Source organism: Diabrotica undecimpunctata, chromosome 11, assembly GCF_040954645.1.
Source record: "Diabrotica undecimpunctata isolate CICGRU chromosome 11, icDiaUnde3, whole genome shotgun sequence".
In the NCBI taxonomy this organism is placed as follows: domain Eukaryota; kingdom Metazoa; phylum Arthropoda; class Insecta; order Coleoptera; family Chrysomelidae; genus Diabrotica; species Diabrotica undecimpunctata.
The window spans coordinates 2,290,803-2,313,482 of NC_092813.1; the positions used below are offsets into that span (position 1 = coordinate 2,290,803).

Consider the following 22,680-nt stretch of genomic DNA (forward strand, 5'->3'; position numbering starts at 1 on the left):
TAGTTCTGAAGTGAGGAAAAGTGTCATGATAATTTAAACCTGTGTATTATTTGTATTCTATGTCTAACGTCAAAATATCCACGTATCCAATCAAAAAAAAAATTAAAACGTCGTGTGACCAATCTAGAAAACGACATAATACGATTACGATGTTAAAGTTATAATTCCAACAAAGTCACTCCAAACTCCAATCGACGGGAGCCGAGGAATGGAAGAAAATATTGTTACCGAATTCTATCTTAATTTGCTGAGGGTATTTGTAGTAATAGTCATCTGAATTTTGGGTCAAATGAAGGCAAAAGTTTCATGAAAAGAATATATTACCTAAAGTATCAATTTTTAGGAAGTTTTTACCAGCAAGTATTACCGGCGTTCAGTAAACGACGCTACTGGTCCTGCTATGAAAATGCTGATGTTTTTTGTGAAAGTAGAAGCTTTACCATGTTTATTTCAAGGTAGGAGTTTGTGCTTGTGGTACATAAAAGAACACACGGAGTATTAAGTAACAGGTAAGTGAAATATTTTCTATAGCTTATTTTTAACAGTAATTAATACATATATAACTTTGTTCCTGCTATTATATGCCACCGTCTTGGAACGTAACACTTTTATTAAGCATCATTTTCTTACTGCACTATTTTCCTACTGCAATCATAATCATGTACCTATTAAGCGGCCCCTAGACAGTCAATAATAGCGTCAATATTATCGTACCATATATTGCATAATAATTTAGTAGCCCAACACAAACGAATCAATATTATTGTACAATAAATTAGTTCCCGACTGAAACTTGTGATATTAACATGTGGAATTAAAAAACGGTGAGTTGAGTGGCTATCGCATTAGTTGTACATAGCTTCACAAGAGATGAAAAGAAATACACGCAGGTGAATGAAAGAATGGTTCAAAAAAAGAAATAAGTACACTCATGACAATTTATTAGGTAAATGATTTAAGAATTAGCGAACCTAGTGGTTTTCAAAACTTTCTTCGACTAGATAGTACATTCTTTGATGAACTATTAAGAATCGTTATACTTGAAATTCAAAAAAGGGATACTGTTATGCGAGATGCTATCTCACCAAGTTAGCGTTTATCAATACCATTACGTTATCTAGCTACTGGAAATACCTTTGACGATTTTAAATTCACAAGTGCTGGGTTACCACAATCCACAGGAATAATTGTAATGGAAACTTGCCAAGCTATAATAAACTACCTGAAGGATTACATAAGGGTAAATAAGATTATTTCTTTCTTTCTTTCTCCCCTTCCTTTTACCCTATCAGGGTGTCGGATTTGGGCTAGCTATTTTAATTTTCATTTACCCACCTCTTCCATTCTTTTCTGTTTCCTGCCATTATTTTCAATTCCTCGAATGATTTTTGTTTAAGTTTTCCCGCCTCTACTACTTGCTGTATCCATTTTTTTCTTGGTCTGCCTCTTTTTCTTTTTCCGATGTTTTTTGCTTCATAAATTTTTCTTGTTAGTCTATTGGATTGCATCCTCATCAGATGCCCATACCAGTTCATTTGTCTCTTTGCTATTTTGTTCATTATCGGTTTTTGGTTGGCCATTCTCCTAATAGTCTCGTTGCTTAATCTATCCCATTTTGTCTTTCCAACTATCCTTCTTAGATGTCTCATCTCCATTGCGTTTATCCTGCTCTTATGTTTTTCCAGAATTGTCCAGTTTTCACTTGCATAGAGCACAGTCGGTATCACTATTGTGTTATATATTTTTATTCTTGTTTCTCGTGCAAGTTCTCTTTTTCCCATTATTGGGGCTAACGCATAATATAACTTGTTTGATTTCTTTGCTTTATTTGTTATTTCCCAGTCTATTTTTCCGTCATTAGTTATTATACTTCCCAGGTATTCGTAAGTTGTTACTATTTCCAATTCTGAGTTTTTAGATTTTATCTTTATTTGATTATCTTCCTTATCTCCTTTGCCGCTGATTATCATTATCTTACTTTTTTCCTCGTTTATCTCCATTTTAAGTTCTTGTATTTGTTCTACCCATATATCCATTAGTTTCTGCATTTTATTCTCGGAATCTGCTATTAGTACTATGTCGTCTGCATACATTAAGGACTCTATTGTTACCGGTTATAATCTGCGGTAACCTATTATTGTCTGTAGTTGATTAGTTCTGACTCTAGTGTTTCTTATCAATTCGTTCATTACTATTATGAATAGCAAAGGCAAAAGCAAAGACTATCTCCTTGTTTAATACCTCTCTTCCAATTAAATGCTTCCGATCTTTCCCCTGTTATTTGTACCCTTCCTTTTACCTCTTTGTAAGTACTTTCTATAATTTTTATCAATGCATTAGGTACGTTTATTTTCCTCAAGCATTTCCCTATAATATGTCTTTCTATCGTGTCAAATGCTGCTCTTAGGTCTATGAATGCTAATACTAGTTTTCCCCCCGTATGTATGCTTCTTTCTATTAGGTTTCTAATGATATATATGTTGTCATTTGTCTGTCTTCCCGGTCTAAATGCCGTTTGTTCTTCTCCCAATACCATTTCTACTTCTTGTCTCAGTCTCTTCTCTATTATTTTCGTATATATTTTAAAGCATACCGATGACAGACATATTGCTCTATAGTTATCGCAGTTTACATATTCTCCTTTTTTGTATATTGGCACGAAGATATTGTTCTGCCAGTCTTTAGAGATCGTTTGTTTTTCCCACGCCTCTTTATGTATTTTCCATAGCCAGTTTATTCCTTCTTCTCCCATGTATTTTACCATTTCCGCTTAAATTTCATAATCTTCACCTGCCTTGTCTGTTTTTATATTTGATAATCCTTCTATTACTTCTTCTCTATTTATTTGCTCTGGCTCTGTGTTTTCTTTGCCTTCATTGATTATATTGTCTTCCTTTATCACTTCGGTATCAAATTTTTTCTCATAATATTCTTTCCATACCCTCGCTATTTGTTCTATGCTTATTTGTATGTGGTTTAAAGTATCTCTTACTGCGTTTATTTCCTTTCGTTTTCCCTGCCTTATGTGTCGTATTGTCGTCCAAAAGTTTCTATTATTTGTTATATATTCTTCCTGAAGTTCTTCTCCAAATTCTTTCCATGTTTTTGCTTTTGCTTGTGTGACTGTCTTTTTTGCCAATCGTCTCTGCCTATAGTATTTTTCTTTATCTTCTTCTAATCCCGTTTCGATGAATTTTTTCCATGCTATTTTCTTCTTTTTTATTTCTGTCTTCACTTCTTTATTCCACCATCTTGTCCTTTTCACTGTTTATTATAGTTTTTGATTCCACACACTTCAGTTGCTGTTGTCTTTAATACTTCACTGTATGTACTCCACCTTTCTTCCATTGTCCATGTTTCTTTTTGGTACTCTATTTGTCTCAATCTTTTGTTAGTTTCCTCCGTGTAAAATTCTCGCACACTTTTTATCTTTAGTTTGTTTACATTTACTTTCTTGTACTCTTTTCTTTCCACTTCCTCCATTTTTTCATCCTCTAGTTTTGCAGTGACCATCCTGTGTTGTGAAGACAGTTCGGGTTCCTTTTCCGTTAAGATGTTTTTTATATTTTGTTTTAGGTTTCTCGTATAGACTATATAGTCGATTAAGCTTTTCGCATTTCTCTCTTCAGCCACAAATGTATATTTGTCGTTAATGGTTTGTTCACTGAATGTGTTTCCTATTATCAGGTCATTGGTTTGGCAGAATTCCAGAATTGGAATTTTAATTCCATTTCTATTTAATGTTTCTTCCCCATATTGTCCAATGCATCCTAATCCCCTGTTAATATCCTTACCTACTCTTGAATTCCAATCGCCTAAGATTATTATTTTTTCTCTTGTCTCTCTTAATTTGTCTAATGCGTTTTGGAGTTCGTTGTAGAATTATATCATTATCTCTTCTTCATTACCTTCTGTTGGTCCGTATATTTGTATTATTCCTATCTTGTCTTTTAGTTCTATTTGGGCTGTGATTATTCTAGATAATACTGCTTCGTAGTTTGTTATTCTTGATTCTATTCTTTTATTCACTATTATACCGACTCCTTCTTTTGCTCTGTGACCCTGTGGTACTCCGGAATAATATAGACTATATTTCTCATTGATATTGATGTGTCCTTTCCCTATCTTTTTTGTCTCGCTTATTCCCATTATTTGTACCTTCATTTTTTCCATTTCTTCCGTAGCTTCTATTTCCTTGCCGGTCAGAGATGTCACATTCCATGTCGCTATTCCTATATGATTTGTCTTGTTAAGATGTATTTCCTTATCACTGCATTCTTCTTCTCCATTATTGGTGTTAACGTTGATTTCATGCTCCCTGGTTTTTGTATTAACATTATATCCGTTATTTATTTTATTACCGTTTTTATTTTTAATGCTAATATTTAATTTTTCCCTACCTTCATTACTAATGCTATGCTCATTTTTGATATTCCCCCTAACTATAATATTATCACTACTGTTAGTATGCCTAATACCCATATTCCTATCACAAGTCATATTTCTAATGGCATACTTATTAGACTTCGGCAAATATGCAAATAAAAATGTAGAAAATATGCGCATAAATATGCACGTGTTTACCCGAAAATATGCAAATATTTTACAAAATATGCATACAAATAAATAAAAAAATCGTAAAATAGTAACAATTTTATTTAAAAAAAAAGTGTACATAACTAAATATTTCCTACTATTCATTAAGATTTACATTTATTTTAAGTAACTACATCATTTTTAAGTATGAATAAACTTATTTAGAATTATGGTAACAATAAATGACCAAGTGGTGTTCAAAATTTTCTAACAAAAACTTGTGGCTTCTGTCTAAGTACATATATTTATATATGGAAAAACTTCGTTCAACATCAACTGATGTAACGGGAGCATTTTTCAAACTAACCAAAACATTTGGTTCTAAATTAATTGTTTCCGAAATATTTCCAGCTAGAACACTGACTACTTCAGAAAGAATATGGTAACCTTTATTTTTTTCCATAGTAGCTTCAAATTTTTTTAAAATATCTTTTCCAATATTACCTCTAACGTTCCGACAACATGACGCAAATTATTTTATTAATGCTGTACTTTCGAACAATGACAGTTTTGGTGATTCTAACTGAGTAATTGTTTTTTGAAGAAAACTAAAATTTGATTTTATAAATGAAAGTTTTTGTTGAAGCAAGTTACTCTGAAAAGTTTGTTTAGAATCCAAAAGAGATTGGGAACTTTCATCTGTTAACGTATCAATTATGTTCTTTATTTTAACAAAATGATCTGCATAAAAATTAGCTGTTTCTAACCATGTTCCCCATCGCGTTAAAATAGGTTGTGGTGGAAGAGGAATGTTAGGTAGCATTTCTTTATAAAGTTGAATTCTTATAGGAGATTTAAGAAATACTTTTTTGACACTGGATATCATGGTATTTACAAGAGGAAACTTTTTTCGTATTTCCTCTGCAACTCTGTTTAATCCATGCGCTACACAAGTAACATGTATTAAATCTGGGAAAAATATTTTTAAATTTTGTCCTGCTTTCACCATATAAGGAGCAGCATCCGATAAAATAAGCAGTAATTTATTAGAAGGAATAGATGTCGGAAGAAAAAAAGTTGCTAATGTTTCTTGTATAAAACGCGAAATTGTTAAAGCATTTGTTTTCTCAAGTTGCTGGCATGAAATAAGATGAGATTTTGGTAAGGTATCTTCTTTAAGAACACTAATCAATAAATGAGCAATATACTTTCCTGAGGAATCAGTGGTTTCGTCTACAGATATGTAAAAATAATTATCTGCAATTTCTTCCTTAATATTAATTAACACCGACGAGTATAGCCCGTTCACATTATTTCTTCTTAGAGACCGATCACTTGGAACATTAAGTTTGCAATATTTTTTTAGAAACGAACTAAAATTTACATTTGCTAATTTTGAAAGCGGTATGTTTGCAGACACTAATGCGCGACACAAGTCTTCATTAAAAGTTTCTTGCTCATCTAATTTTTTGAAGTAGATTAGAAACATTTAGCCATTGAAGTTTGATGTTTTCCTCCTATTTTTCCTTTTTTTGCAATGTGTGAAGCAGTTCTCACATGTTGGTCTATCTGAAATTTCTTCTCACATGCTATCTATAAATAAAAATTAAAACCTTTATTTTAACCCAACCTTAAAAATATAAAAATATACAAGGTGTTTTTGGTTAATCAGATAACTGGTTTGGAAAAAAAAACACTCGCTAAGTGTTTTAAATGCAGTATTAATCCACAAATTAGTTTTGTTACTAACCATTAGTACATCATATAACTTATTTTAAAATTCAACAAAAGTTTTTTTTTTTTGTTAATTCAATTACAATAAAAATAATTGTGTTTTAGAATAGCTGACTTCATAAAAAAAAGTAAAGGTGAAAAATTTTTCTAAATACACACCATTGTATTGTACCATGGACAATTTTTTCTCACTAAAGGAAGCTATTTTTCATTTAAAAACAACCTACGAGTACTAAATTTCAAGTAAATACGTTTATTGGTTTTAAATTTATTGTTGTTATTAACTAAAAGAATTTAATTTTTTTTAATTTTAACACCCTGTATCTCGAAAAGTAAATAAGTTTGACCCCTCATTAACTATATCGTTTTATTCAATTTTTAGAGAAGTATCTACAGTCAAACGTTGTAAGTGTCATTTGGAAACACCCTGTATGTATGAAATATTAGATATTAAATAGAAAATATTAGATACTTACAATTTTGCCACAGACTGAACAGTAGATTTTTCCCATATCCATAGACAGCTCTTTATAAGGTTTAATCCAAGTTGAAGCACTGGTTGATTTAGGCATTATAAAATCACAATCTTCCTTTTTGTTACGCACAACGAGTGTTTACGCTTTGAATATCAAAACAAAAATGATTTACAAACCTGAGCATCAAATTAGAAATGTTTAGGTACCTAATTCAATAAACTGGGAGATTTTGGAAAATCCCTAAATTAGGAACAAAACTATTAGCCGTTTACCTGCTGTTAAGATACAATAAATTGTAGATAGATTTGTGGATTGGATCATAAAATGCAAATGAGCGAACCCTTAGCGATTATCCAATAAGTGAATGCCTCAGTGACCGAGACTTTCTAAGAATGTTGAGAGCTACTTAAATTGATCTTCTTTGAAATTGTAAATGTTTTGTACCTGTAGAGATTACGTACTTAGATCATTTCTTGATTAAAATGACTACAAAATTTTATACAAGAATTGAAATAAATTGGTATGTTTAAAAATTTTCAAATACAGTATAAAAATCTGAACTTTTATGCACTTTATGCAAACTTTTATACAAATATGCCAAAATATGAAATATTTGCATAAAATATGCACAATACGCAAAATATGCAATATGCATATTTACCGAAGTCTACTTATCATTTACATTTCTAATCCTATTCCTATTACTACTTAAAACTAAACATTTATAATCATTGTCCAGTTTATTTTGTAATTCTTCTTTCTTTATTCGTTGCTTGACCTCTCCTTGGTTCTTTTTACGTTGCTCTGGTAGTTTTTTGAACTCTCTATTTCCACTACTTTTTCTTCTTTATAGCACCATCTCCATTCCTTGCCGTCTACTGTGATTTTATTGTATCCTATTTTGACCATTTTTTCATTTTCCCTCATTTCTCTTGCTTTATCTCTTAAAGCTTTCATTTTCTCTCTCTCTCCTTTTGTGAGATCCTCTGTAATCCATATTTTTTTGGTCTTCACATTCTTAAGTTTGTATTTGTTTCTTAAGATTGACGTTTTTTCTTCTTCGCTTTCTAGTTCAATTAGGCATGTTTTTGTGCCTATTTTTTGTGCTCTTCTAATATTAGTTTTGACTTCAAGATGATTTTCTAACATAGTAGTCATTCCTTCTTTTAATGTTTTTGGGTCTTCAGAGTCTATTATTGCTCCACTAATGATTATATTCTTCTTTCTTTTTTCTTTGTCTAATCTTTCCAATGAGTGTTTTAGATCCTTTAATTCTTCCGTTATCTTTTTGTTATCAGTTTTGGTTAGTTCGTTTTCTCTTTTCAGTTCTTCTTTCTCTTTTGTCCATTCTTCCTTCACCCTTTCTATTTCCAGCTTTATGATTTTTATTTCTTCATTATTTAGTTTTATCTCTTCTTTAACTTCATTTATATATCTTCTGATCTCCTTATTTTCTTCCTTCATTTCTGTTTTCAGCTCTTTTATTTCCGTTTTAATCTCCTTATTTATTTCTTCTAGTAGTTTCTTTAGTTCTTCCATTTCGCGATTTTTTATGTTATCCTTTTGAGGTGTTCTTAACGTAGCTTTGCTTCTTTTGAAGGCTTCCTCCTCGTCGGATGAGTTATCGTGTTCTGGTTTATTTCTTTTGCTGTTCATTCGATTTTGTTACCTTCTATATTAATATATATTTTCTATATTAATATACACCAATATAGTATTTTCCTATATTAATTAACCTTTTTTATTACAATAACAATTATTATTTATTATTTTAATTTAATTTAATTCTAATCCTAACTTTAAACTAATTTATTCTAAGGCCAGATCTGGATTTTTGTAATAAACTTATGAGGCTTTTATTTTAATATTTAATTTTTGTCGGCACTAATTAGTTTCTTATCTGCCAAGAAACCAATAAAACGCGTAGGAATGCCTAAGCGGGTCGACCCCTCGGACTTAAAACATTCGCCAAAACCAGTTTTTTTAATCTTTCACACAGTTACACATATTATGTCCAAAAGTTTGGAATATTGGAATATTTCATCTTTTTATTGATTTTTATATATAAAATCTTCTGAATATTTAAACATCATTTTGTTTCAATTATCAACAATACTAAATAAATCTCAAAACCAGATAAACGATATGCGAAAAAAATATTTATTTTCTTGGAGTGAAAAACTTACAATGTACAACTTACGTTTAAAAATAAATTAGTATAGAAAAAAATAATTTTTAATAAAACTTATAATAAGTATTTCCTTCATTGGCCTGTATGCAAGCCTGTAGGCGATTTGGCATGCTGCCGATTAACTGGTCGAGCTGGGCTTGCGGAATTCTCTCCCATTCTTCACGAGCAGCATCTTTAAGCTCTCAAAGTGTAATAGGGGGATTGTTTCGCTTCTTGATGCGTGTTTTGAGAATGTCCCAAGCATGTTCAATAATGTTCATGTCGGGGGAATTCGAGGGCTACTGTAATGTAGATATTCCTTCTTCTTCAAGAAAATTTTGTACTACTGATGTTTGATGAGGAGGTGCGTTGTCATGCATAAACACAAATTCATTACCTACTGCCCCTCGAAATAGACGTACGACAGGATTTAAAACTTCCTTGATGTATACAGCACCAGTGATTCTTCTCTCCAGAACCAGCAGTGACGTCCGTGTACCACTCATAATACCACCCCAAACCATAATACTGCCACCTTCAAATGGGACACGCGGTTTAGCTGTTTCTAGTGGGGCTTGTCGTCCTGGGGCCCTCCAAACCAGTGTTCTTCGCGAATCAGATACCAAGTCAATTTTTGACTCATCAGAGAACATCACGTTATTCCAGTTAGGATCATGATGCGCCATTTCTCTAGCCCATTGCAACCTTACTATTTTGTGTTGGTAGGTTAGTTTAGGAACACGTAGCGGTCTTCTACGATACAAATTGACCGCATTTAGTCTGCGTGTTATTGTTTGCTGTGAAATATTCAGTCCTTGAAGCCTAGAAATTTCTCTGGATATACCACTTGTAGATTCCAGACGATTTCTACCAGCTATAAATGTTATTTGCCGGTCTTGTGCTGCTGTTGTACATCGATTTCTACCACTTCTGAGACGATCCTTGACTTTATCTGTATCTTAAATTTTTTTTTTTTTAATTTTCGATACAGCACTCTGAGTAACATCACGAATATTCACGATATAACTTTGACTAAAGTCCTGTTGTAACAAAGCAATTACTCTGGATCTGTCAAAATGAGATATCACGTTTTTAGGCATTTTTAAACGGCTCAATTCAAATTTAAACGAAGACTGAAATAATGAGTAAATACGCTAATCAGTTGAAAGTGACCAAAATCATACAAAAACGATTCAAATTTTTTATCATTTTCATTTAAAAACCCTCTAGAATCAATATCAACAACAGTTTCAAAACCACCATAGGCGTAGATATATTATTTGTACGTATTCCAAATGTGTGTATTTATTTACTCAAACCTTGTTAAAATTATTTAAAATGGTTATATCTTACTTGTCTGATGGTATTTCTTTTATTCACTACTATCACCTGTATGCACTTAACTTTTAACTCTTATTTTTGAACTTTGTTGAATTTTCTAACTTGTAATTCCCCAATTATTTGAAGTTTATTACGAAGCAAAAATCAACGAAACTACTGTGTCACTTGCAGGACCGTCTCCCCCATCAGATTATTTTAAACACAAAACAAAATTTATTTTAAATATCTCAGTTTACTGTAAAATTATATTTTTATTGAAAAGTTGAAAAATAGTTACAAACAGTAGGGGCCTCTGACTAGTTCATAGTCTGTTTTCCGATTAGTAGTTGAGGTTAAAAAAGTAGAAAAAGTATTAATTTGCACAGAATTCCTATGCAGTGTTCCCATTTAACCTTCAAATAGTATGTCGTTAATGGCCTTTTTCGCAAAAATTTTTTGCGATGCGTCATTTTTTCAAGTTCTACTGCCCAAGCAGAAGCAATTTTCTCATAATCAGTTGATGGTTTTTCAAGGTGTTTAAGGGCTAAAGCTATTAATTGTTTGGACTCATCAAGTTTTCTTGCCTTCGTTTTTGGTAATCCCTCCTATGTGCACTGCCGTAAAAAAAAACATTTATTAAATTTTTGTTTAGTAGTAATAAGTTTGTATATTAACAATTTAACTTGTAATTGTAGTTGCCAACAACAGAAGCTGAATGGAAAGCTATTGCCAATCGATTTAATGTTCAATGGAATTTTCCTAATTGTCTAGGAGCTGTAGATGGAAAGCACGTGGCAATCAAAAAACCTCCACATACAGTCTCATATTATTACAATTACAAAAAGTTTTTTAGTATTGTAATGATGGCAGTTCTAAATAGCAATTACGAATTTATTATGGTAGATGCAGGAATCAATAGACGAATATCAGACGGAGGTGTTTTGAATTATACTGCATTTGGAAAAGCATTATCAGATAATTCACTTAAAATCCCAGAACCTGATCTGTTGCCAAATAGTCAAAAGATACTACCCTTTGTCTTTGTTGGAGATGACGCTTTTGCACTGACAGAAAATTTCATGAAACCTTACAGCCAAACAGGATTAACGATGGGAAAAAGAATTTTTACTTATCGACTTAGTTGTGTCCGTCACATTGTGGAAAATGCATTTGGAATATTAGTATCAAAATTCGGTGTATTTCAAGGACCTATTGCATTATTGCCTAAGAAAGCTCAAATCATTGTCTTATCATGTTGCTATTTACACAATTATTTAAGAAGAAACCAATCTCAGTCATACATGTACAATAATTCTGTGGATGTAGAAGATTTTGAATCAGGAAATATTGTTGAAGCAACTTGGAGAACAACTGGACAATCAATATCACTTTATACAACTCATGCCAGAAATTCAGCCACTGTAGCAAAAAGTGTCAGAGATAATTATTGTGATTTTTTTAATAACGAGGGACAGGTTTTGAAGAAAAAACTATGGGGTTGAAACACTTTTATTACGTATATTTTGATTACAATCGTTAAAAAGATGACTAATACAAAATATCGACCGACTTGGTCGAGTGTTGATGGCGAAGTGAGTCTTTCGCGCCAAAGCCGGTTTCTGCTTTAGCGGGCAAAAAATATAAATGCGAGACGGAACAGGCCGCCCGCCTTGAAAGGCTAAAGTCTTTCAAAATAATACAACAACTTAACAATTTCAAAAATGACCAAAATTGTTCAAAAGTCTAGCACTATTCACTGCATGGTAGAGGGCAGATGACAGATACTGCTCTCTTAATGATACCTCTCGTCGTCTTTATGGACACCACCCTGGAAACTCCGTCTGGACCTGGATGCAGCTCGACTACACGTCCCAACTGCCAAATTAGAGAAGGCAAGTTCTTTTCCTTGATAAGAACTAGTGTGCCAATATTAATGTCTTTGGAAACTTGTTTCCATTTTTTCCGCTGCTGCAGCTCTCCTATGAACTCCTTAGACCACCTTGACCAAATGTGCTGCACCATTTTTTGAAGGCGCTGGAAGTGGTTCAATCTATTTTCGTTTATTGACATCAAATCAGGTTCAGAAATGGCTGTCAAAGGCCTTCCAATCAGAAAATGAGCCGGAGTCAAAGGACAAAGGTCATTGGGGTCTGATGAAAGGGCAGATATAGGACGACTATTAAGGACAGATTCTACTTCTGTATTGTACAGAATTCCTCATACGTGAGGTGAGCATTGCCGACGACGCGTTTTAAATGCGATTTCATTGACTTAACGCCGGCCTCCCAAAGGCCACCGAAGTGCGGCGATTGTGGAGGTATGAAGTGCCATTCAATACTTTCGATTATTGAATGGTCTTGAATCTCACGCTTATTAGTCTTAATAAAATCATAAAACTCTTTTAGTTCACGATTAGCACCCTGAAAGTTAGTTCCATTATCAGAGTATATCTTAAAAGGCTTTCCTCTTCTGCTTACAAAGCGCTTAAAGGCTGCTATAAATGAATGAGTAGTTAAATCAGATACGAGTTCTAAATGAACAGCACGAGTTGTGAAACACACGAATAAGGCTACATATGCCTTTAAAAGTTTGCATCCACGCCCCTTTCGATCCTTGACTAAAAAATATCCTGCGTAATCTACGCCTGTGATATAAAAAGGAGGGGATGGGTCAACACGATCCTTCGGTAAATCACCCATAATTGTAGACAGATTTTTAGGTGGACTTGCACGACAACACCTAATACATTTATGGACGATACGCTTGGCTGAATTTTTACCATGAATAGGCCAAAATTCATTTCGAATTGTAGATAAAAGAAGAAGAGGACCTGCATGACAGAGTTTAACGTGCAGGTCTAAAAGAATTAAGTCAGTAAAATAATTATTAGATGGTAGCAAAATCGGATGTCTTTTCTTAAAAGAATACGATGAATTTTTTAATCTACCACCAACACAAAGTATTCGATTTGAATCGAGAAATGGTTGCAACGAAATGAGTTTGCCTTTTGGGCTTACAGGCCCATTTTTTGTCAAATTGCGTATTTCTTCCGAGAAACATTCATTCTGAACTATCCTTACTAGGTAAAACATAGCGGTTGAAATCTCCTGAGAAGTTAAAGCACCTGAAGCTCTCTCATGAAGGGAAGACTTGGATATTTTGCAATTATTAATGAATCTCAGAATGTAAGCAGTACATCTCTTTAACTTAATCAAGCTAGAGAATTGCTTTATTAATGAAAAGTCTAATGTGGCAGACAAAGTAATGACCTCGGCAGTCTTTAACTCCGGAATGTCATCTGGAAGAGAAAATTGTGTAGGATAATCATTTAATTTAAGCCAGGAAGGTCCATGCCACCATAAGTCAGAAGACATGAGTAATAGGGGACTAATTCCACGAGAAGCAAGATCAGCAGGATTATCCTTCGAAACTACGTGGTGCCAACTTTTCCTTTCTGAATCTCAGCGACACGATTTCCTACAAACGTCTTTAATAGTTTTGACTGTGTGCGTATCCATGCCAGAGTGATAGTAGAATCAGACCAATGAAATACTTTATCGAAATTGATATCTGAGGACTTGATTACCCTTTCAGACAAACGAGCAAGTAACAATGCGCCGCACAATTCCAAACGAGGTATACTAATCACCTTAAGGGGTGCAACCTTGGATTTTGCGCATAACAGACGAACCAAAACATGTCCATCAGAATCAACACTCTTAACATAGATTGCAGCACCATATGCCTTGTTGCTGGCATCAGAAAAACCATGTAGCTCACAAGAGATCGAATCCTTTAATTTTACGTACCTAGGTATTTCGATATTATTTAATCTAAGTAATTTCTCCTTAAAATGCTGCCACTGCGTAAAAATGATTTGAGGAACAGATTCATCCCAGCCTTGCTTTTCTTGCCAAAGAATTTGCATTATAATCTTGGCCGTAATTGTGCAAGCGCTAAGCAGCCCAAGAGGATCATAGATCTGAGCAATACGAGAAAGAATTATTCTCTTCGTTACCTTATTAGGATTAGGTAAATCAGCTACCTTATATGTTAGTGTGTCCGAATCACACATCTAATTTAGGCCAAGTACCTTTAACTTTTCCTCTCCACCGAATGATTTTAGATTTGATAGACACTTGGAACTTTGAATTTTATTAAGTACTACCGGATCATTCGATACCCACTTCCTCAACTTAAGACATCCGCTGTTTAAGATATTGTTGATATCCTTGCATACATTTGACAATGACTCTGCGCAATCTCCACCTGTCAGAAGATCATCACCATAGAAATCTCGCAAATATTGATGATCTTGGAAGCAGTAGGGTGAAGATCTTTATTCTCGGATGCTAACTGAAATAAGCAACTAATGACCTGAAACGAAGCTGAAGCTGTTCCATATGTGACCGTATTTAGCTGATATGTGCTCAGAGTATCAGAAGGAGAAGAACGCCAGAAAATTTGCTGAAGTGCTCGTTGTTCAAGATCCACGAGCACCTGACGATACATTTTTGTAATATCAGCAGAAACAACAAATGCATATTGTCGAAAACGCAATAAAATTAAGAATAGATCGTCCTGAATGGTAGGACCCGAAATTTGAATGTCATTTATTGATAGACCAGAAAAAGATGGAAAGGAACCGTCGAACACCACACGAAGCTTTGTGGTGAGACTGTCATCCTTTAAGACCCCGTGATGGGGAAGATAATATGAAAAGCTCTGTTGACTATCATCAACCTTGAACATGCGACCAAGTTGTATGTATTCTTCCATAAATTCGGTATACATCCTTTTTAGGACGTCATTTTTATGAAGTTTTTTCTCCAAGTTGAGAAAACGTTTTGATGCCTGTCGCTTTGAATCACCTATATTTGCAATGGAGCCCCTCAGAGGTATATTGGTGATAAAGCGACCTTCGTCATTTCTCTTCACCGTTGAGGAGAAGTGTTTTTCGCATATTAAGTTTTCCTCGGAAAGTACAGGTTCCGTGTACTTTTCGAGTTCCCAGAATTTTTGTAACTGAACATTTAAGTCAGAACTTGAATCATTTCTACTGAAGTTGCAATATGAAACTGATTCCCTTGTCATTAAACTGACCGGAAACTATCCAACCGAACCTTGTTTTTTGCATGACTGGAGCAGAAGGACCTAAACTGAATTGTCCCACACACAAGATTTTCCAGAAAGTACCAACACCTATCAGAATGTCGATTTTTGAAGCAACATGAAAATCTGGATCTGCTAGTCTTAAATGACGTGGAATATCTAAGTTTCCAATGTCGAAACTATATGCTGGAATTCTATCGCAGATACTATTGACTACGAGACATGAAAGAGATGTAGAAAACGAAGACTGCCTTGACTGAATCTTCGCTGTGCACTTAGATCGAATGTTTGAGACTGCATGACCTATCCCTACAATAGAGATATTTACCTCGGACCTTGATAGCGCTAGCTTATCAGCTAATTCTCTCGTTATGAGATTTGATTGAGAGCCACAATCAAGAAAAGCCCTACATTGATGAACCCTACCGTTTTTATCGAATATTTGAACGACAGCTGTAGACAAAATTGATTGAGCCACATTCGAGTGAGCTGAAAGAGACACTTGGTGTTCAGGTTCAGACTCCACCCGCTGATTAGTATCGGTAGTGTAAACGGATTGTTTATCTAAATGCAATAAACTATGGTGTTTTGCCTTACATTTTTTACACGCTCCATATTTGCAGTTGGAGCTAAAATGGCCAGAATAAAGGCAATTTGTACAAAGTTTTGAATCCCTAGCGTGTTTGATTCGCTCTTGGGTCGAAGCCCCCAAGAATTAAGCGCAGTTATATATTTTATGATCTTCTTTGCAGAACGTACATGCTTTTCTATTGAACGAGAGAAAAGATTGCGACTGCCTTGAGAATTTGGACTGCCTGTCCGATTTATACGTAACTTTCGATACTTCTAGCTTCTCTAGAAGATCAGCTTTGCCTTTCAAGAATGCGATCATATCTTCAAAGGTAGGAAGATCACTTCCGGATCTATATGATTCCCATTCCCTCGCAGTGAGGACATCTAACTTGCTTGCTATCATGAATATTAACAGAGTGTCCCAAGAATGGACAGGTTGCTGAAGAGATTCTAGCGAACGCAAGTTTTTCGAAACATTGTCAATTAGTTGACGAAGATGAGTAGAAGATTCTTTTGGAATGGGTTGCAAATCAAATAAGGCCTTTGTATAATTGTAGATCAAAAGACGCGTGTTTGCAAACCTTTCTCATAGTAAGTTTCATGCTATATCATAATTCGCGGCCGAAATCTCTAATGAGCTGATAACCTGTGCAGCTTCTCCACCTAGAGATGCCCGAAGATAATGGAACTTCTGAATTGAATTGATCGAAGGATTTTTATGAATTAGACTATCATAGGTATCATGATACTCAAGCCACCCCCCGTATGACCCTTTGAAATGAGGTAACTCAATAGTTGGGAGCTTTATTTGAGAGTGAAGTGGACTGTATTAATTTGCTCTACATTTGTTAAATGAGTGCTACCTAAGTTCAAAGAAAATGATTCTACGGGACGATTGTTACATTCATGCTTATTTGAAATCGAATTTATTAATGCTTCTGCTTGTGATACAAGCGAATAATACAAATCTGAAAAGCTTTCCCTATTAACAAAATCCACAAGGAAAATAATTCCTGCAGCTGGCTGTATACCACGTATAACAAAAGAGGTTAGTCTTTGTATGTGGGTATATTTTATAAAATAAAATATACCCACATACAAAGACTAACCTCCTTTCCCTATTGTCTAATTCCTCAGAAACATTCTTCGAAATGTTTTCTATTTCGTATTGAATTTTTTCGAATTCATTTATAACAGGCTCTATATCTGCTAACCTGGTTTCTACCTCAATAACTAAATTGTCAGATTGTTTTTCAATCTGTTTATTAAGACATTTTTTGAATATTGTCAATCGTGATTTGAGTATACCCCTTGTTTTGTTTAAATCTTTTAGAGACATAATAAAATATTTTTTAATAATACTCGAAGTTTATTTTACGATGAAAAGATTTAAAATGTTTACCAGTATACTAATGAAATAATGAAATCGCAATTATAAGAAAAGGTTTTACCTGTCGTTATGAATAAGCAATAAAATTGTACAAAATGTTGAAAATTCTATTTTTTATCTAACTGCAAGTAAAACCGCATAAATTATATAGGGTTCGTTACCTGAAATGTAAGTAAGGCAATAAAAGGTTTTACTCGGCGATAAAAAATCAAGTATGTATATGAAATGAATAGTTGTTTTGTTTCGAAGCAAGACAGGTTTTTGTACCTTTTAACGAAATATTTGAGTAATAAAATGAGTTTAACCAAATAAACAGGTTTTTATAATTGACCCTAGTTAAACGACATTTAACTCCACGCAAGTAGAAAGAATATATGAAATAGAGATGGGAAAGGCTCACTTACTTTGATTAGGCGTGCTGTTGACCAGATGAAGTTCTATCCACGCACTAGATGAAAGACTACAGATGCTTTCTGCTACGGTGCTGGATGTAATGTTGGGTGGACTGCTAGCAGCTTGAATTGTAGCTCTACAGGAACCGCCCGAAGGTTGTAATCGTTACTTGTAACGGTTACTTGTAACCACTTGACTCCGCCCTCACGAACAGAAGAGGACGACTTGCCGGCTAGTTAACTAAATTTAGATTGAATCAAACTGCACAAATGTCTTTGATAACCACTGATATATACGACTCGAATGGACCATGAAGAAAAAACTATGGGGTTGAAACACTTTTATTACGTATATTTTGATTACAATCGTTAAAAAGCCGACTAATACAAAATATCGACCGACTTGGTCGAGTGTTGATGGCGAAGTGAGTCTTTCTCGCCAAAGCCGGTTTCTGCTTTAGCGGGCAAAACACAAAGCGTTACCGTTAGTGGCGCGTATGTTTAAATAGAACTAAAAACGAATATATCACCACTGTGATAAATAATATTTAAAATAAATATAAATGCGAATAAACGGAACAGGTTTCATGGCAACATAAATTTGCTTAAAATGTAAACTTGAATTATTAAACTTTATATGCTTACATTGATTTTTAAAACAGTTTTTGAATTATCACTGTCCACATCGTTTATATTATTATCTGCTTCTTCCTTATCATTATTCCCTTCCTGTATAGTACTTTGTGAAGCACTAGGTTCGTCCTGACCCACGAGAAACTGCATTACCATAATGTTGGTTAAATTACATTGTCTGTCTCTGCACCACTTGTTTTAGAGTCCCTTATACGACGCAATTCTTTTCTAAAGTTAGTACGCAACGAAACTGCAACTTATCAGCATCTGGATAATATTCTCTATATTTTTGGAGCAATTGATACTACTGTTCTTTTTTTTTATTTTATTACTCTAATCTTTACTCTTGACATTCCACAAAGCCAGTAACGACCGATACACATCGATGCACTCTATAATCTATTATAAACTTTCTTTCTGCCCATTTTTCCTTTGCGGACATATTTTTTGCCGTACCGAGATGTTTACAACAAGAGTGTTAAAACGAAACTGAACCAACATTGCGCAATATTACTCACAGACGCCGCAATATTTACAATATGCTCAATAAAAATGAAAGTCATGTTGATTGACACAATATATTGCTCAATCATTTAATGTGACCAACAGACGATCAATATATTGTACAATATAAATTATTGTCCAATATATTGACCATAATATTAACCATCTAGGGGCCGCTTTATACTGAATTTTATCTTTAACACTTCCATTCAGCATAATTTTTTCATGTTACTTTTACATATTGCAATTATACCTGGTCACTAAGGACCACAACAGATCTGAAAAGGTCGTAGTCGAATAGACCAAAAGATACTATATGAATACTGTATTGTTGAGATAATACTTTGATTGGTATCGTTTTCTTTGTATTTTTCCATGTTGCAAATGCAACCAGCTCCTAATATACTGGACCTAAGCACAATTTTCTTTTGCTGATTTCCATAGTGTGATACATGATTGAACTATATTTAGGACCCATTACATATTTTCTTTTGGTGCTTTTTCAATAAGGTTTAAATTCTGTTGCTTTTATAGTAGAAACCCTCAATTCAGAAGAGTGATATCATAGTTTAAACGCCGAATATCCTCAAATTTAAATGTACACAGCGGTCCTCGAAAACTGCCTGTTTTCTCGATTGAAATTTGCGTTTCCTCATAAGAAATTACAGAATATATAAAGTAGTATATTTATTTGTGCTTCTCTATAGTAGACTTGACCAGAAGTTGTCGTACAGTGTAGCCAAATCTTGTTCACAAGTAGTAATTATGGTCATACAAAACCTGTATTCTTTCACGCAGCGATTATTACCGTCATAAAAATACCAAAAAACATGATTTTTTCAATAGTAAAAATTAAGCACAAAATTGTAATAAAATAAATTTTATTTATATGTTCCATTTTGTTACGTATTTAAATTTATAAAATAAAAATCGATATTTTAAAACATTATTTTTCAATCGTTTGGCAATGTTGGAATTAGCGAGGGAACTCGGTTTTACAATTCGGATCCAGACATGCAGTAAAACTAGTTTTTATTATTTTTTGCCGAAGAAATGAACGAAGAAAACATTGGTGTTTCTATGGGTAAATAGTGCATGTATTTTTGTGAGTATATTTTATGTGATAAGTTTGTAAACTTATTGTTGTCAATACTGTTTTATCAATATTGTATTGTAGTATTGATAAAACGTGTTATTGATAATAATAGTGTTATAGTTTGTCGTTTTATAGTAAATATTTAGTTATATTCTTTGAAATTATTGTATATATAGTATATATCCAGATTATTGAAATACAATGGACGAAAAACCGAGTTGTTCCAAGAGAAGACAGCAAAATTCTGATGTTGATTCCAAGAATGAAAAGCCGCAAAAGAGACGGAAAATGGTAACGTCCGAAGAGAAGGTAATGATACGAAACGTTTATAAAGGAATTGTCGGCAGAAAAATGGCATTAAACGTTAGCCAAGTGGTCGACATTTGTAGCAGTTTAACAAAAGTATCCGTTAGCTGTATTTATCGTGTACTTTAAAATACATCGGAAAATAAAAAGCAAGAAAAAGGTAAAACTAGAGGTAGGAAAAGCATTGTTTTGGATGACGAGACAAGGAATATTATACGTCGAAAAATTCATTCATTTTATTTTCGGAGTGAAATTCCAACACTGAAAAAAATTTCTCAAGAGCTCGAAAATGATGACTCTTTACCCAAGATATCTCGTAAGGTCTTAATTAGGACCATGCACGAAATGAACTTTTGATACGTAAAACGCAACAGAAAAAGTATGCTATTAGAAAAAAATGAAATTATTGCTATTAGAAAAAAATGAAATTATTCTGTGGAGAAGAAAATATTTAGAAGAAATACGAAAAATTCGCAGCACTGGATGCAAAATATATTATTTGGATGAAACCTGGATTAACGAAGGTCATATAGTTGGAAAAGTTTGGCAAGATTTAAATGTAAAAAGTAAACGCGAAGCATTTATAGAAGGCTGGTCTACAGGATTAAAGGCTCCATCAGGAAAGGGACGGCGTTTAATCATCACCCATATAGGAAGTGATACAGGGTTCCTTGATGATGGTTTGCTTCAATTTGAGTCGAAAAAAAAAAAAGGTGATTATCATGAAGAAATGACTTCTGAAGTATTTGAGCGCTGGTTTAAGAGAATCTTACCAAAATTGGAATCTGAGTCTGTGGTTGTTATGGACAATGCGCCATATCATAGCCGCAGACTACAACAATTACCGACGACGGCATGGCGGAAAGGGAGAATTCAAGAATGGCTTACAGAAAAGGGGATTGCATACGAAGAATCAATGCTCAAAATTCAACTACTTGACATTGCACGGTTAAGGAAAAGTGAATATCTTAAATATGTTGTGGATGAAACTGCAAAAGATTATGGTGTTAAAGTTCTGCGTCTACCACCTTATCATTGCGAACTTAATCCCATTGAACTTATCTGGGCGCAAGTGAAAGGAGAAGTAGCACGCAATAACAAAACGTTCAAATTAAACGAAGTTAAGGAACTTTTGATTCAAGCAATCCTCCATGTAACTCCAGAGAAATGGGCTAAATGTATAGGCCACATAATTAAAGAAGAATATCGTATGTGGGAACTTGACACTCATGTCGAAGTTTTACTAGAGCCAATTATAATTACACCAGGTGAAGATAATGACAGCGATAGCAGCACTACATCTTCAGATTTAGACAGCGAATATTTTCTAATAGTTTAGTAGGAACATCAGCATAAAAAAACCAAAAACAGAAAAAAACGAGAAGAACATAGTAAGTGTGGTTAGTGTTTGTGTTAGAATAGAACAATGTTTTGTTACATCCAAAATTATTTTTATTTTGTTTTTATAGAATTTTATTTTGTTTTATAGGATTTTATTTTGTTTTGTTTTATACTGTTTAAGTGTTTTGTTTATTTTATTTAATGGGAAAATATGACTCTTGGCGAACACCCATTTAAAAAAAGTAACGCGCCACAAGACATACCTTTCGGGTGGTGTGGAAGCTGTCTTAAAATTTGTTTTAAAAACATTTCATTGTGTAACTCTTTAAGGGCGGGTCACGTCAAAAGACGTTTTAGCGTAACTTCCGCGGCAACCGGGTGGCATCAGTAAGCTTTCTGCAAAATTACTTGTTTTTTATAGCTTTTTGTTTGTGGCATTCTGTATTTTTAGGAGACAGTAGGGAATAAGCCACAAAATATTTATTCATAGGTTTAATTTACTGACGTTTCGATCTCTATATAAAGAGATCGTTTTCAAATATACAAATGATAGCAATATTTATTTTTTTTTTGTGGCTTTTTGCTTGTGACATTCCGTATTTTTAGGGAGAATGTTGGAAATAAGCCACAATACATCTATTTACATGTTTATTTTACTGACGTTTCGATCTCTATTACAGAGACCGTTTTTAAAGTTAAGAAAAAAAAAAGAAAATAATATAAGAATATATGAATATATAATAATAAACAAATAAAATAAATATAACTATAATTTATATCTTTGAAAACGGTCTTTGGATATAGAGATTGAAACTCCAGTAAAAACCAGATAAATATATTGTGGCCTATTTTGAACAATAATATTTAAACATTATAATATAATTAACGTTGAAATAAAAGTGAGTGAACGCCACTGGATTTTCATACGTCTTTCCCCACTTCTACGCCGTCAAACGATGACTCACTCTCCCAAATAGTGAAAATAGAGTTTAGTTAATTTTTAAAATATGTGATACATAAACACTACTTACCTGTTATTCCAGCTACTTTACTAAAGGTGGGCTTCTTTATATTTATTATTGAAACAATATTTTTAA

The 22,680-nt window shown here is 33.5% G+C and overlaps 2 protein-coding genes across 2 annotated transcripts; both read right to left on the minus strand.

Annotated features, from left to right (window-relative positions):
- Positions 1-12,428: 12,428 nt before the first annotated feature.
- LOC140452953 (uncharacterized) lies at positions 12,429-13,610 on the minus strand. Its single transcript, XM_072547272.1, has one exon. It carries the CDS (start codon positions 13,608-13,610, stop codon positions 12,429-12,431), a length of 1,182 nt encoding a protein of 393 aa, XP_072403373.1.
- A 56-nt stretch (positions 13,611-13,666) lies between these two features.
- Positions 13,667-14,311, minus strand: LOC140452954 (uncharacterized). The gene has a single exon (XM_072547273.1). It carries the CDS (start codon positions 14,309-14,311, stop codon positions 13,667-13,669), a length of 645 nt encoding a protein of 214 aa, XP_072403374.1.
- Positions 14,312-22,680: the final 8,369 nt, after the last annotated feature.